The 13,390-nt window shown below is 34.3% G+C and overlaps 1 protein-coding gene across 1 annotated transcript; it reads left to right on the forward strand.

Annotated features, from left to right (window-relative positions):
• The first annotated feature begins 2,190 nt into the window (after window positions 1-2,190).
• LOC131026751 (butanoate--CoA ligase AAE1) lies at window positions 2,191-7,654 on the forward strand. The gene is made up of 3 exons (XM_057956690.2): window positions 2,191-2,711; window positions 2,794-3,001; window positions 5,865-7,654. The coding sequence occupies exons 1-3, from the start codon at window positions 2,662-2,664 to the stop codon at window positions 7,338-7,340; spliced, it is 1,734 nt and encodes a 577-aa protein (XP_057812673.1). The 5' UTR covers window positions 2,191-2,661; the 3' UTR covers window positions 7,341-7,654.
• The last annotated feature ends 5,736 nt before the right edge of the window (window positions 7,655-13,390 follow it).

The following is a 13,390-nucleotide window of genomic DNA, read 5'->3' on the forward strand; positions in this document are numbered from 1 at the left end:
ATCGGGTGACTCCTAACAGGGTTTGCTCCTAACAGGGCGTATTGTAAGCTCCTAACATGGCGTACTTCAAAAGAGTACAAATATTTGTGGGTGCCAACTCCCACTGTGGTTTTTCCCTATTTGGGTTTCCACGTCAAAAACTTATGGTGTTCATGTGTGGAATGTTTTTCATGTGATGTTCTTGTTTATGTTTCATTTCATGCATTATTTCCGAGACACCAGTTATGATGTTTTATTAGAAGTTTATCAGAGGTTACCAGTACTGATAAGAAGTCGTTAGAGAAAGTATTTGATCTGATTGATGAGGATAAAGAGTTGGTAAATGATCAAATCTATATGATTGCTTTGGTGGTGAAAGTATTGGTAAATGATTTGATTAATGTGTTAAGCAAATCTGATAAAGGGTTGTTAGATCTGATTGAAGAAGTTGAGATATTTGTTAAATGATTTCAAATCTGATAGAAGTTTGATTTTGGGTTTAAAATTTCAATCGGTCTTAATACTGATTCACCCCCTCTTAATACTGATTCACCCCCCCTCTCAGTATTAATTGGATCCTCATAGGATTAACACAATGTTTATATCAGAGGGCAAAAACCCACAAATTCATGGAAGTCAAGGGATGAAAACACCATAGATCTCATGTGGGATGATTAGACCCATTTGATTGGTGGAGTGGTCTCACACAATGGTAGGATCAAATGTTAATGGTGATCAATATCAATGGTATTGAGCCTACATGAGATTTATAGTTTTTGCAAATACAAGTAGTGTTGTTTTAGGTTGTCTTGGTTATGGTTGCAAAATATTGTAACATTTTTCACCTCTATCCCATTTTGCACATGATTTCAAGCATGGTTTTCTTGTAAATACTGTACACTTATGTTCCTGTGCAATCATTACTTGTTATTCTTGTGATGACCATATTTTAACTTGCTATAGATATAGTAACAACATCTTGTAAAGCTTTCTAGACCATTTAATAGTTGATGTTGTGATGATGTTGCACTAGTGTTGAGATCATAATGATAGTTCTCGAATGCTTTTATGACCTAGAACTAATGTTTCTGGATACTTCCTAAATAATCATGATGAATTAGGTGTTCTTCTACACAACATTTTAATGTGTGATTTGAATATTTCCACACTTATACAAACTAATTGGAAAGGGGTTGGCTTGGGGGCATTTTTTAAATTGAATTTGCAAGTTTTGTTTTTGAATCTACATCCATATAATTGACCCAAAAATAATGAACAAACATGATTTACAAATTTTGACCAAATCCTTAGGATATGCAAATGTAGACTTATTATTATTTTTTATTAGCTTCCATGAAGAAACATAGCACTCTGCACACTAATCATTATCGTAAAGACAACCCACTCAAAATGAATCCAAAACAAGAGAGGAAAATATAAAATATGCACTTCTCATCATCACACATATATCTTGAAATTATTTTATCTTATAGACAACCTAATCAAAATGAATCTAAAATACAAGAGAAAAGTATAAAATATGCACTTCTACTATCACACATATCTTGGAATTATTTTATCTTAGAGACAACACAATCAAAATGAATTTAAAACACGAGAAAAATATAAAATAGGCAATTCTCACCATCACACATATCTTGATATTATTTTATATTATATATATTATACAATTCAAAAAGAAAAGTCTCAGCTAAGGATAGTTATTCAATTAGTGAGGGCAATGATATGTTCCATGATTACTCTATCCACTAACCTCTAGTCTCCTGTAATATCCACTTCCTTGACAATCAAATATATAAAACTAAACTTGAAATTATTTTATATTAATATTATACAATTCCAAAACACGTTTCTAGTTGAAAGATAATTGTACAATTAGTAAGAGCAACAATATGTTCTTTGATTACTCCCTCTAATAACTATTAAAAAACTTTAATAAATTAGATTTCTCTACTCATAACAACCTACCTAAAGAAATCTTTTAATTTAAATGTATACTTTCTTATAATAATATTATTGTATATAAAAAGAAATACCAATATCTATACAATTTATTTATTTCAATTTAAAAAAATCAAAAATCAAAAATCTAAAAAATAACTATCTAAAATACATTTAATATTCTTCATCAAAACTTTAATGATGTAACATCTAACTAACATCCTTGATGATTGAAATACTCTGATCCCAATCCCCAATCCCGAAAAGTCCGTAGAAAATCGATTTAGCCGCCTCAAATCCTCATTGGGAGAGCTAACAAACAAATGTGGAAAGCCACAACTATAGACTTTTGGTATGGCAAGACAAATCCTCAATCTCAATCTCATCTGTTGTCTTTCTCTTGACGCTTCCTCCTCCTCATCTGATTTTGTTTCTCCATCCTTTCTCAGAATTTTTCCTTTTCTCATCTTTCTTCTGATACTTCTCAGTTTGGAGGAGATTTTGTTTAATATTTTTGAAAAAAAGAGCTTGAAGGAATTGCACTCTGCAATTGGGCACACAAAGTTTTAATTTACAACTCTCATCTTAATCGACTTAATCTGATTCAAACACCAAGGCGAAGTTCATATTTAATTGTGCCAATGCCAGATGTTTGAGTCCGCAGCAACCTTGCGAAAACTTTAGCTCTGCTACCTCACATAGCGACACAGGATAAGTAAAATGTTGAGATCGATGAGAAAATTACTTGGTGGGGTTAGATATTTCTCCAGGTAGGTTGAATCATTTATCCTCGGAAATCTCTGAGAAGTGTGAGGGATCTACTGCTAATTCGTTTTTCAACCATTTATGCAGGGAAAATAACTGGAAGGATTTGAAGTGGTTCGAGGCCAATAGAGCTCCGTTAACACCCATAAGCTTCTTGGAAAGAGCAGGCAGTGTGTACAGGGATGGAGCTTCCATTATCCATGGCTCTACTCGCTTCACTTGGGCCCAAACGCTTGACCGGTGCATCAGGCTTGCTTCCGCCCTTACCTCTCTCCATGTCAAGCCCGGAGACGTTGTAAGATTATCCACTGAAAATTTAATACATTGTCTTTATTTGTATCCAGAAATAGTAATTTTTAACCGGCCGAATCGTCATTTTCATAAACTTTAGTGCCTGTGGGGATTGAAGTCTCCGAGGAAATAGGACCGCCTTATTTTCGCAGAATCCTGAATTTTTCTATTTTGATACATAATTCTGAATTTTTTCCTTTTTAAAAATTAGTGTCTATTTTGCATTTTTGTCCTAGGTTATTGGGAAAGGTAAGCAATAATCCTCGAACTCCAGGGATCTGTGACAGAAACTTTTTAGTATTGTTCAACTAGAAAGCATATGCTGTTTATGCACAGCTACCAGTAAACAGGATCAGGACGAGTTGTTGTAAAGAAATCAACTGTGTAAGAATTTTTGGTCAATGTTTGGGGTCTCACTCGTAAACCATCAGCAAAATGAAATAAAACAGTTGAAAGGAATTGGCAATTGGGATTGCAGATACCATTATTTAAAAACACTGCTGTGACATTTTGGGGCCGGGTCTACGGTTGGGTAGTGGCACGAAGCCCTAGTATAGGTACAGAGGCATTGGGGTCAATGTGGGGACACATTATTTTAATATATATATTACTGGCATACTGAACTAGACTGAAGTATATTAAAAATATGGTACATGGGCACTCAGTGGGAATGTGGGGGCAGGGCACCACCATTTCAGAAAATAGGACACATCACTGGGGTGCAGGCTGTGGACAATGTTTATCCAATATAATTCGATATTAATTATTAATTCAATTTAAATAATTAAGGTTAAATGAACATTTAGCATTCTGGATAGCTCACATTTTGTGGGATAAGATGAAAATTAAGTGAAAGGATTTAGGGGAAAGGACCCAGTAGTTGTGCACCCTAACTTCACGCTTCTCAAAATCCTACTTGGAAATTTCGAATCACTCCGATTTTTTTACAGCAGCTTACTTGGCAAGTCCCCTACTTATAACTAAGGTTTCAGGGCCACATCATCAAATATGATGCCACATCAGCATGCTTTTTGCCAAGGTGTCCAAAACAGCCCCAAAAAAAAGTGACACCAATAGGCGTGCAAAAGAGACCCCAATAGTTGTGCAGCCGATGTGGCATCACCTGATTGGTTACTTTTTACAATATTAGTACATTTCTTAACAACTATTGGTACATTTCCTAACAACTGTTGGTACATTTCCTAACAAAAATTGATATTTTTTGTTTCAAACAATAGGTTTTATTTGTTCAATTTTTGGAACAAAAGGTATCAACAACCCTCACAACAATTGGAACATGCTCAACTACTGGGTTCTTTCCCCTAGTAGAATTTGTAAAATTAAGTATAAGCAGTGGTTCTGTTTTATGTTTTTCTGTATTATTAGTGGATTTCTGAGAGGTGATCTTGTATCTCCCTACTTTTTTTCTGAATAGTGTATTTCATATTTAATAATAGAAATAACTATTATTCATAAAAAAATTGTATAAAAATAATTAAAGATCACATAAGATCAAGTATTATTTATAAATTAAATGTTTGCAGTCTTCATAATTCACAATAAAATTTCAAAATATAAGGAGCAAACAGTTAATTGTCAGAAATGTTTCTCAATTTGACTGCATAGATTTTTTACATCATCTCTTTATTCTAATGATAAATCATGGAGAATGATCTGAAATATTGATGAAAAAACTTACATAATAAAATTCAGAAATATTATTCAAGAATAGAAACCAGGATTGATATGCCATTGTTTGCAAAGTTATCATTAAATAGCATATAGTTTATTAGTGTACAGATACCCAATTGAGGGCACATAACAAGGTTGATGATTTTGTGTTTCTGAGCGCAGTTCCACCAAGTTCCACATAACAGGTTTGATGATTTTGAGATTCTGAGCTCAGTTGCTCATAACAGGGTTTGATGATTTTGAAATTCTGAACTCAGTTAACCCCATGCTTCAGGGCAAGGCGCCCCGGCAGTCCGGCACAGACAGAGATGAAGTGGCTTGACCTGGCAAACAACATTTTGCTAACCTGCCTGGCCTGGGCCCTGCATAAACTTTTGGCATATAGACTAGGACAATCCGTGTGATAGAACTCGTTACTTAGCACTTGTGGATATAGGTCCTTATTCCAGAAAGAACAAACCATGGAACTGGTTTTAACAAGCTATCCATTATCCCTGTTATTTATTAACACACTTTGCATGGAACATTGGCTGAGATTCCAAGAATTCTTAGGGTTACTGCATTAATAATGTCCTATTTTTGAGTTTTGAAGTTAAATTGGATAGTGATTCAACAAGTGCATGGTCAGTTTTAAACTACACATTAAGCAACATATTAAGTGTAGAGAATGTTAGTTAATTCTGAGTGTTTAACACTTTTAAGTCTAGAAATCAAAGCTTAGTATAAGACCTAAGCCGTACACAAATACAAGATATGTATTTGAGCCATTGAATGACCATCTCAAAATTGAAATTTGAAAATACATAACAAGATACCCACTTTTCTTTCTTGTTATTTATTAACATGCTACATGAAACATTGGAGAAAATTTCAAGAATTCTCAGGGTTGCAGCATCAGCATTGCCCCATCATTAAGTTTTGAAGTTAAACTAGATAAGGATGCTTTTGAGGTTTCTCAGGATCTTTTTCTCTAAAAATAGCATTTTGCTGGAGATTACACTCTAGATTTCCATTCACCGTTTATACGTTTATTAGAAGATTTTGATATGAACATTGTTTTTCTTTTCCTTTCACGTGTTATTCTTGTTCTTCTATTATGTATTGCATATGAATAGGTTAATCTCTAGTTTCTGTGCTTTTTTTTATCTTGTTAAGCAAATGTAGTCATATTACAGGTTTCCGTGGTGGCACCAAACATTCCAGCAACGTATGAGATGCACTTTGGAGTTCCCATGGCAAGGGCAGTGCTGAATACTCTCAATATTAGATATGATGCCGATACAATGTGTGCAATTTTAAAGCATTCCGGAGCTAAGGTAGTGTTTGTGGATTCCCAATTCATAGAAATTGTTAAAGAAGCACTAAGCCTTCTTTCTCAGGTGACAAAGGAAATACCATTGTTGATTGTAATTCGTGAACTGGGCAGTGAAACATCTTCCAACGGCACAGATTATCCATATCTGGAGTATGAAAGGCTTTTACAGAGTGGGGACCCAAGTTTCAAGATTTGCTGGCCTGAAGATGAATGGGATGCTATTACATTAAACTACACATCGGGTACAACATCTAGTCCTAAAGGGGTTGTGTACAATCACAGAGGTGCTTACCTAAACACACTCTCTAACATTCTAATGTGGGAAATGAAATCAAAACCAGTATTCCTTTGGATAAATCCCCTGTTTCACTGTAATGGTTGGTGTTTTTCATGGGGCCTAGCTGCACAAGGTGGCACTGGAATTTGCCTCAGAAATTTAATTGCAAAAGACATATATGACGCCATTTGTGAACATAAAGTCACCCACCTATGTGCAGCACCAACTGTATTGAATATAATTTCAAATGCACTACCACATGAAAGAAGGCCTCTACCCCACAGAGTTGAGGTTATGACAGGTGGTTCTCCACCACCTCCCCTCATGCTGACCACAATGGAGAAACTTGGTTTTAACATAACACATATTTACGGCCTCACAGAGACATATGGACCGATATCCTCATGTCTTTGGAATCCTGAATGGGACCTAATTCCATCAGAGAACCGTGCCAAACTAAAGAGTAGGCAAGGAGTGCCACACTTAGGAGTTGCTAAACTAGATGTCAAGATTTCTTCTACAATGCAAAGTGTTCCCCATGATGGTACTACAATTGGTGAAATCATGATCAAAGGAAATGTAGTCATGAGTGGATATCTGAAAAATCCTGACGCTACAGAAAAAGCATTTGAAAAAGGATGGTTTCATACAGGTGATTTAGGAGTTGTTCATCCTGATGGCTACATAGAGCTCAAGGATAGGTCAAAAGACGTAATAATCTCTGGGGGTGAGAATGTCAGTAGCATTGAAGTAGAAACTGTTCTTTATAGTCATCCAAGTGTACTTGAAGCTGCTGTTGTAGGACGTCCAGATGATTATTGGGGAGAAACTCCCTGTGCTTTTGTCATGTTGAAAGATTCTGCTGCTGCACCGGACCAAGTTAGTCCTGAAGATATCATTAACTTCTGTCGCAATCATCTACCACATTATATGTCTCCTCGAACTGTAATTTTTGGACCCCTACCAAAAACATCAACAGGAAAAATTCAAAAGCATTTGCTGAGGGACAGAGCAAAGAATTTAGGTACCATCTTTCCTAGAAGCTACAGAAAACAATAAAAATTGCTTCTCCTCTTCAAATGTCAGGAGTGGCTGGTTAATAAAGATTTGAACGTATCCTCTCTGTCTGTGATGTCTTCTCTCGTCTGTATTGGTGGTACCTTTAACAGCATTTATTTCTATTTTTTTACTTACATATTGTTTTCTCTTCAGTGATTTCTCAGGATTTCTTTTAGTTTTCTTGTACTTTTTGCATGGAGATGCACTAAGTACTGTCATTCTCTGTTCATGTACATTTTTGCAGTTCGTTTAGCTCTTTTTGGCCGCAAAGGGACATCAATAGTTAAATTAAAAAGACTGAAAACATTAGCTCTTCCTGGATCAACAGCACAAAAAGTTTTTGAGTACATGATTCAATTCTGTATCTTCTGACTTATTCACGAGTTTCTCTTCTTCATTCGGTATAGAGTACACGATTGACAGTTGGATGGAAAAGTAAAATGGCACGGGTATTAGCTATGGCTGGCTTTTAAACATAAATCATTCGATAGCATAGTGCAGGAAACTCCCGAATAGGAATGAGGACCACATACACACGGTTTCTGGTGGCTAAATTTATATACAACATAGCTGAAACCTTATTCATATACACTCACGTACCATAATTCGAATGGCGGCCCTGTTCCCATATCCCCAGTCTCCACGAAACTACATTCTGTAATGTTTCTGCAATTTTGAAAGGCTTTTATCCGTCTATGGATAAAACTGTTTCCCTTATCCAGAAAAGGGGTTTGTATATAGCTTTGTGGCAGTATTTGCATCACATCTTACATGGACACAAGAATTCCAGTTTCTACATAAATTGCTAATGCAATTTTATTTCTAACATGTGTTTTTCTTGTTCCATAATAAAAAACCAAAATGATTAAGACTTTGAAATCAGACACCGCATAATTCCTCCTGAGTTAGAGATAGATTTAGTAGATCCTCAGAAAACATGGTAGAGAGTGTTAGACCTTGTCTGAAAAAGTGAAAACACAATTGGATAAACTCAATTATTTTGTGGCTCAAATGAGCAAGTTCTGGAGGCAAATTATATAAAAATGAAGTGACAATACAGTATGATATGGAACATGTACCAGAAAATTGGAAAATATATACTTTGCAGAGGTAGATCTCTGCAGGAACTGCCTTCAGATTGATCGAGACTCAACCTTGGACTTCGAATCATGTTGACATGATAGGATTGAAGTAAATTGATGATAAATCCAAAACCTTGAATGTGAATGGGAGTCTTTGCTACCAGTGAAAGCCTTCTGCCTATACATATTCTACAAGTCCAAAACCTGGTCTGAAACTAGTGTCTCCTAGAACATATATGCTACAAACATCCAGCGTTCTTTCTGTAGTTGGCTGGTTGATATCAACAAGTCTTTGGGAGGTCTAGAATGGGCTCAGTTCAAGAGTTCATGAAACAGATCGGTGCAGAGCAGTCTTTTGCAGTGCAGAACTGATCATTAGCCATGTATGAAAAGTAAACTTAAGATATTGTAGTTTTTATCATTTTTATAAATCTTATTGTGAAATCACTTTTCATTTAATCTTTGAATTTAAAAAATAACGAATAAAAATCTTCCAAGCATAAAGCATACCTCAATTAAAGAGGCTTCTTGTCCCACTAATTTATGGTTGTAACATGCCAAATGGAAGAGGCATTGAGGTTTAGCGCTCCATCTATTGATAGTTACAACATCTTCAAAGAGGAGGTTTAGTGCCACATTATCTATAGATGTAGCATATCCCAATTGGAAGCATAGTAACCCATCCATGTTCTAAACATGTGTTGTCAAAGCAATCTTGATAACTTGTAAACTAGGGGAAGAGCACCAGTAGCCGTCATAGCTAACTTCGCGCACCCACAAATCCTAAACGATACATCGGATTTTGATTTATTTATTTAGTTGTCTTCGTATGCGACTTAACTACTTATAGCGATTGATCTGGCTTTTGGGTAGTAATGATAACCGTTGACTCAAAATTGCTAGTACTTGTTCACAAATATCCCAATAGTGGTGCACAAATGTTCCAATAGCGGTGCACAAATGGGTCAATTATGAACAAAAAATTACAAAAAATGATCGGCTATTAGTACAAAACAAATTTATTGATGGTGTTTTCACTATGACGGCTATTGGGGGGTCAACACGACAATAAGATGACAGTTATTGGAACTATGTTATCTATTGATGCTCTTCCCCTAGATTTAATCATTCATAACTCTTTGGTGCAATAAAGAATGCATTATCGATTTACAAATGCTTATTAAACTCTCTTTCATAAGAATATTTTTCAAACAATCTTTTATAAGACTCTTTCAAATAGCTAGAACATTTCAAGATGCAAATAATTATCTTCCCAACCTCAAAATGAAATATAGATGTTGAAGCAACAAACAATCAATTAAACTTGATTGAAAATTTTCTCTGCAATAAATCTCTTCTAAGATAAAGAGAAAGTTACCATAAGCACTCAAACAATATTTAAGCAATTACATATTTGATAGGGGATATATAACACTCAATAACATAAAAATGGACAATGTGTGTGTATCCGAATTAGTTAAAACTATGATAAAATTGTGGGGTCAACTAATAAGAGGTTGGTTCTTCTTCATTTTTTTTTTTTGGTTTGAAAGGCCAACAAGTGTGATCCTAGAAGTCAATCACAAGATAGTTAATGATAAACAAAATAAACAAATTAGGTATTAAAACAAACCACATCCTTTCTATACCAACAACCCCAAGATTTGTCACTAAGAATTTAGTATATTGGTTGTTGATAAAGAGACCTACAAAGATCTTTTAAGCAAATAAATATTAGATTGCACATGCAAACAAAGATAACAAATATAGTTATATTCATATAAAAATCCTTTTAAACTTCACATACTACATATGCAACTTTTAATCCACAAAAGCATAAATCTCTAAAGATTTATTAGACATTAGTTCTCAAATATTTAGTGCACATTTGTTAAACTACAAGTGGATTGGTCTAAACTACATTAAATTACAAGGGCAAAGAAATATACTTGAATAAAAATTTGATCATATGTCTCATTAGACATTGATGCCTATTTCATTAAAAAGAAAAGTCAACAATTAAAAAACAAAGAGTGAAACTTATGTGAATCTACTTATGGGCACAAGAAATGCACGTGTATACAAATCAAACACATAAGAGACATTTCATGACCAAAGGTACTTTTAAAACTTATGTATATTCAAATAAATCTCATATGTTGTGAGGTTTTACAATGTTCCAACACCAACTAAACAATAATGACAATAATTCAACAAATAAATCTGCAAAGACACGCATATTATCCCTAGAAAACTCTTAGTTACACATGGAGGCATTTAGATCATGGAGATGTCTTTCCAGTACTACACCTTCCCAAACTCATCACAAAACTATAACATATATTAGACTATAAAAGTCCTCATTTGATCCCCTAAGATATTTTAAAAGAAATCCCACATGCCATAAAGAAACTTTCTTCCAAAATATTTTGGGTACACATATACAAATTAAACACAGGAGACATTACACAACCAAAGATACTATAAAAACGCATGTATATTCAAAGAACACTCATGTTTTATGAATAATTTTTTTAAAATATTTTGGAAAGGTTTTACAATGTTGAAACACCAGGTTAATAATAATGACAAAAAAGTCAATAAATGTGACTTCAAAGACATATATTGTCCCTAAAAAATTCTCAATTATACATGTAGACGTATAGGGGAAGAGTACCAATAGTCATCGTAGTTCCAATAGCCACCATCTTATTGTCATAGTGATCCCCCAATAGCCGTCATAGTGAAAACACCATTAATAAATTTGTTTTGTACCAATAGACGATCGTTTTTTGTCATTTTTTGTAATTTTTTGTTCATAATTGGTCCATTTGTGCAAAACCATTGGGACATTTGTCCACAAGTGTTGGCGATTTTGAGTGGATGGTTACTGGAACATCTTTAGTTAGATATCAGATGACACATTGAAATGTGTACTTCTTGACCTTTGTGCGCATAACTGATTCCACAACATGCATCGTTACTACCCAGAAGCCAGATCAATAGTTATAAGCAGCTAAGTCGCATACGAAGACAACTAAAAAAAATAAAATCAAAATCCGATGTACCGTTTAGGATTTGTGGGTTGCACGAAGTTAGCTATGACTACTACTGGTGGTCTTCCCCTAGATAAGATATATACTCAACACAAAAGTATCCCTCAACAACTAACACTTCCATTTCTATTGAAACATGTATATATAGACTATATTATAGCCCTAGATCTTCTATGATGATGAAACAAGTTGCAAGTCTAACACAATAAAGTACACTTCATCCCGTCAAACATTAACTCAATTTACAAGTATGATAGAATCAAATTTGGCATCAACATACAACAAGAAAATTATTCTTGGTTAGATTTCCTATAGAAATAGGAGAGAAAATCACTTCCCTCAAACACACCATTTGGCATCTAGTTTGCTGGACTATAACGAGAGAATATGCCCAAAGCCACAAGACATCTCTTGTACTCCTTATAACTTAAAAACTTGGCTTAAGACCACACATGAGGAGACAACTAAAAATCATAACCATGCTTTAGAACCAACACACATACCTCAAGACTTGAACACATGAGAAGAGAAGACACAAAATATAATATATCTTAAAAACTAGGTGGGCAATACTTATTAGATCATTTATTACCAGGTGGACCAACAAGAGTTAGGATATGAAATCATTACACCTTTAAAGCATAATATTGTCAATATGCATATGTTTAACTCATGTCCATCTTTAGGTGATATATTCTCAATCTTTTTTATGAAAAAAGTAAGAAACTCACCATTCCAACAATTGATCTCTCAAGTTTGAGAGATCTCTAGCCTCACCTAAATTCAATATAGATACATGACTAATGATCGTATGCCATGCCTCCTTGAAATGCAAAAGGAAATCAAATTTGACTCCAATACTTTAACCCCAACTTGCGCACCCAAATTTGGAAATTAAATGTTACTCTATATGTAATAAATGATAAAATATCAAGAGAGACATGTTGCCCCTTTCCAATCAACCACTTGGAGAAGCCCAACAATCATTTATTTGTCCTCTTCACTTGCCATTAACCATCCTAGTCTAGGCATCCATGCGTGGGGAAAACAATGTTAAATATTCATGTCTACAATTCACCTTTATCATTGCTAGTGGAACTCATCATTCCTTATGAATGTATTACAAATAGTAGTGAGAATACATATTACAAATTATTTTCCCAATACACCCTAAGTGCCTAAGGACACTTTCCAAGGATATTGGAACCATGCAATATGACATAAGATTTATAGGGTAGGTGACACTTTAATCTAACATAGCTAACTCATACTTAACTAGGATACCTTATAGGTATAAAATCTAGAGGTCATAACCTTAGAACCAATTAAAGCACTTGATCTCAAACAAGATCTAGATGTAGTTGTGGAATCATAATCTCAAACTATGCAAGTTGCAATGGGAGCAATACCTAAAGAGCATGCAACTTGGGAAGCTACCCATGAAATTAAATAGTTATTTCTATTCTTATTTTAAAAAGATTAAGTTTCAAGACGAAGCACTTACAATATAAAGGATGTAGTACCCTAGTTAAAAATAATATTAAAAAAATAGAAAGTGATGGATGATACAATTATTTGAGGTATTTATCATTACAATTAATTCGATCAAAATAGTAAATTATATTTATTATTAATAATTTAGTTAGTAGGTGTTGAATTTGATATATTGGTTTATTGCTATTTTATAGTATCGATTATATGATATAACTGGTTTATTTGTTTGTAAAGTTGTGATTGCGAGATGCTCCAACTTTGATTGGAGGGAAAACACCATAAGAGTAGATGGTGTCATGGGTATATAACATTGTGGATGGATGCTCACATAAACAAGGCATTAGTAAGCTTAACCCATGTAGGTAACCTTGAGCCAAGTCAAACCATGTAAGCATGTCTTAGCCAATTGTGTGATGTC

The sequence above is a fragment of the Cryptomeria japonica genome, chromosome 1, assembly GCF_030272615.1.
Source record: "Cryptomeria japonica chromosome 1, Sugi_1.0, whole genome shotgun sequence".
In the NCBI taxonomy this organism is placed as follows: Eukaryota; Viridiplantae; Streptophyta; class Pinopsida; order Cupressales; family Cupressaceae; genus Cryptomeria; species Cryptomeria japonica.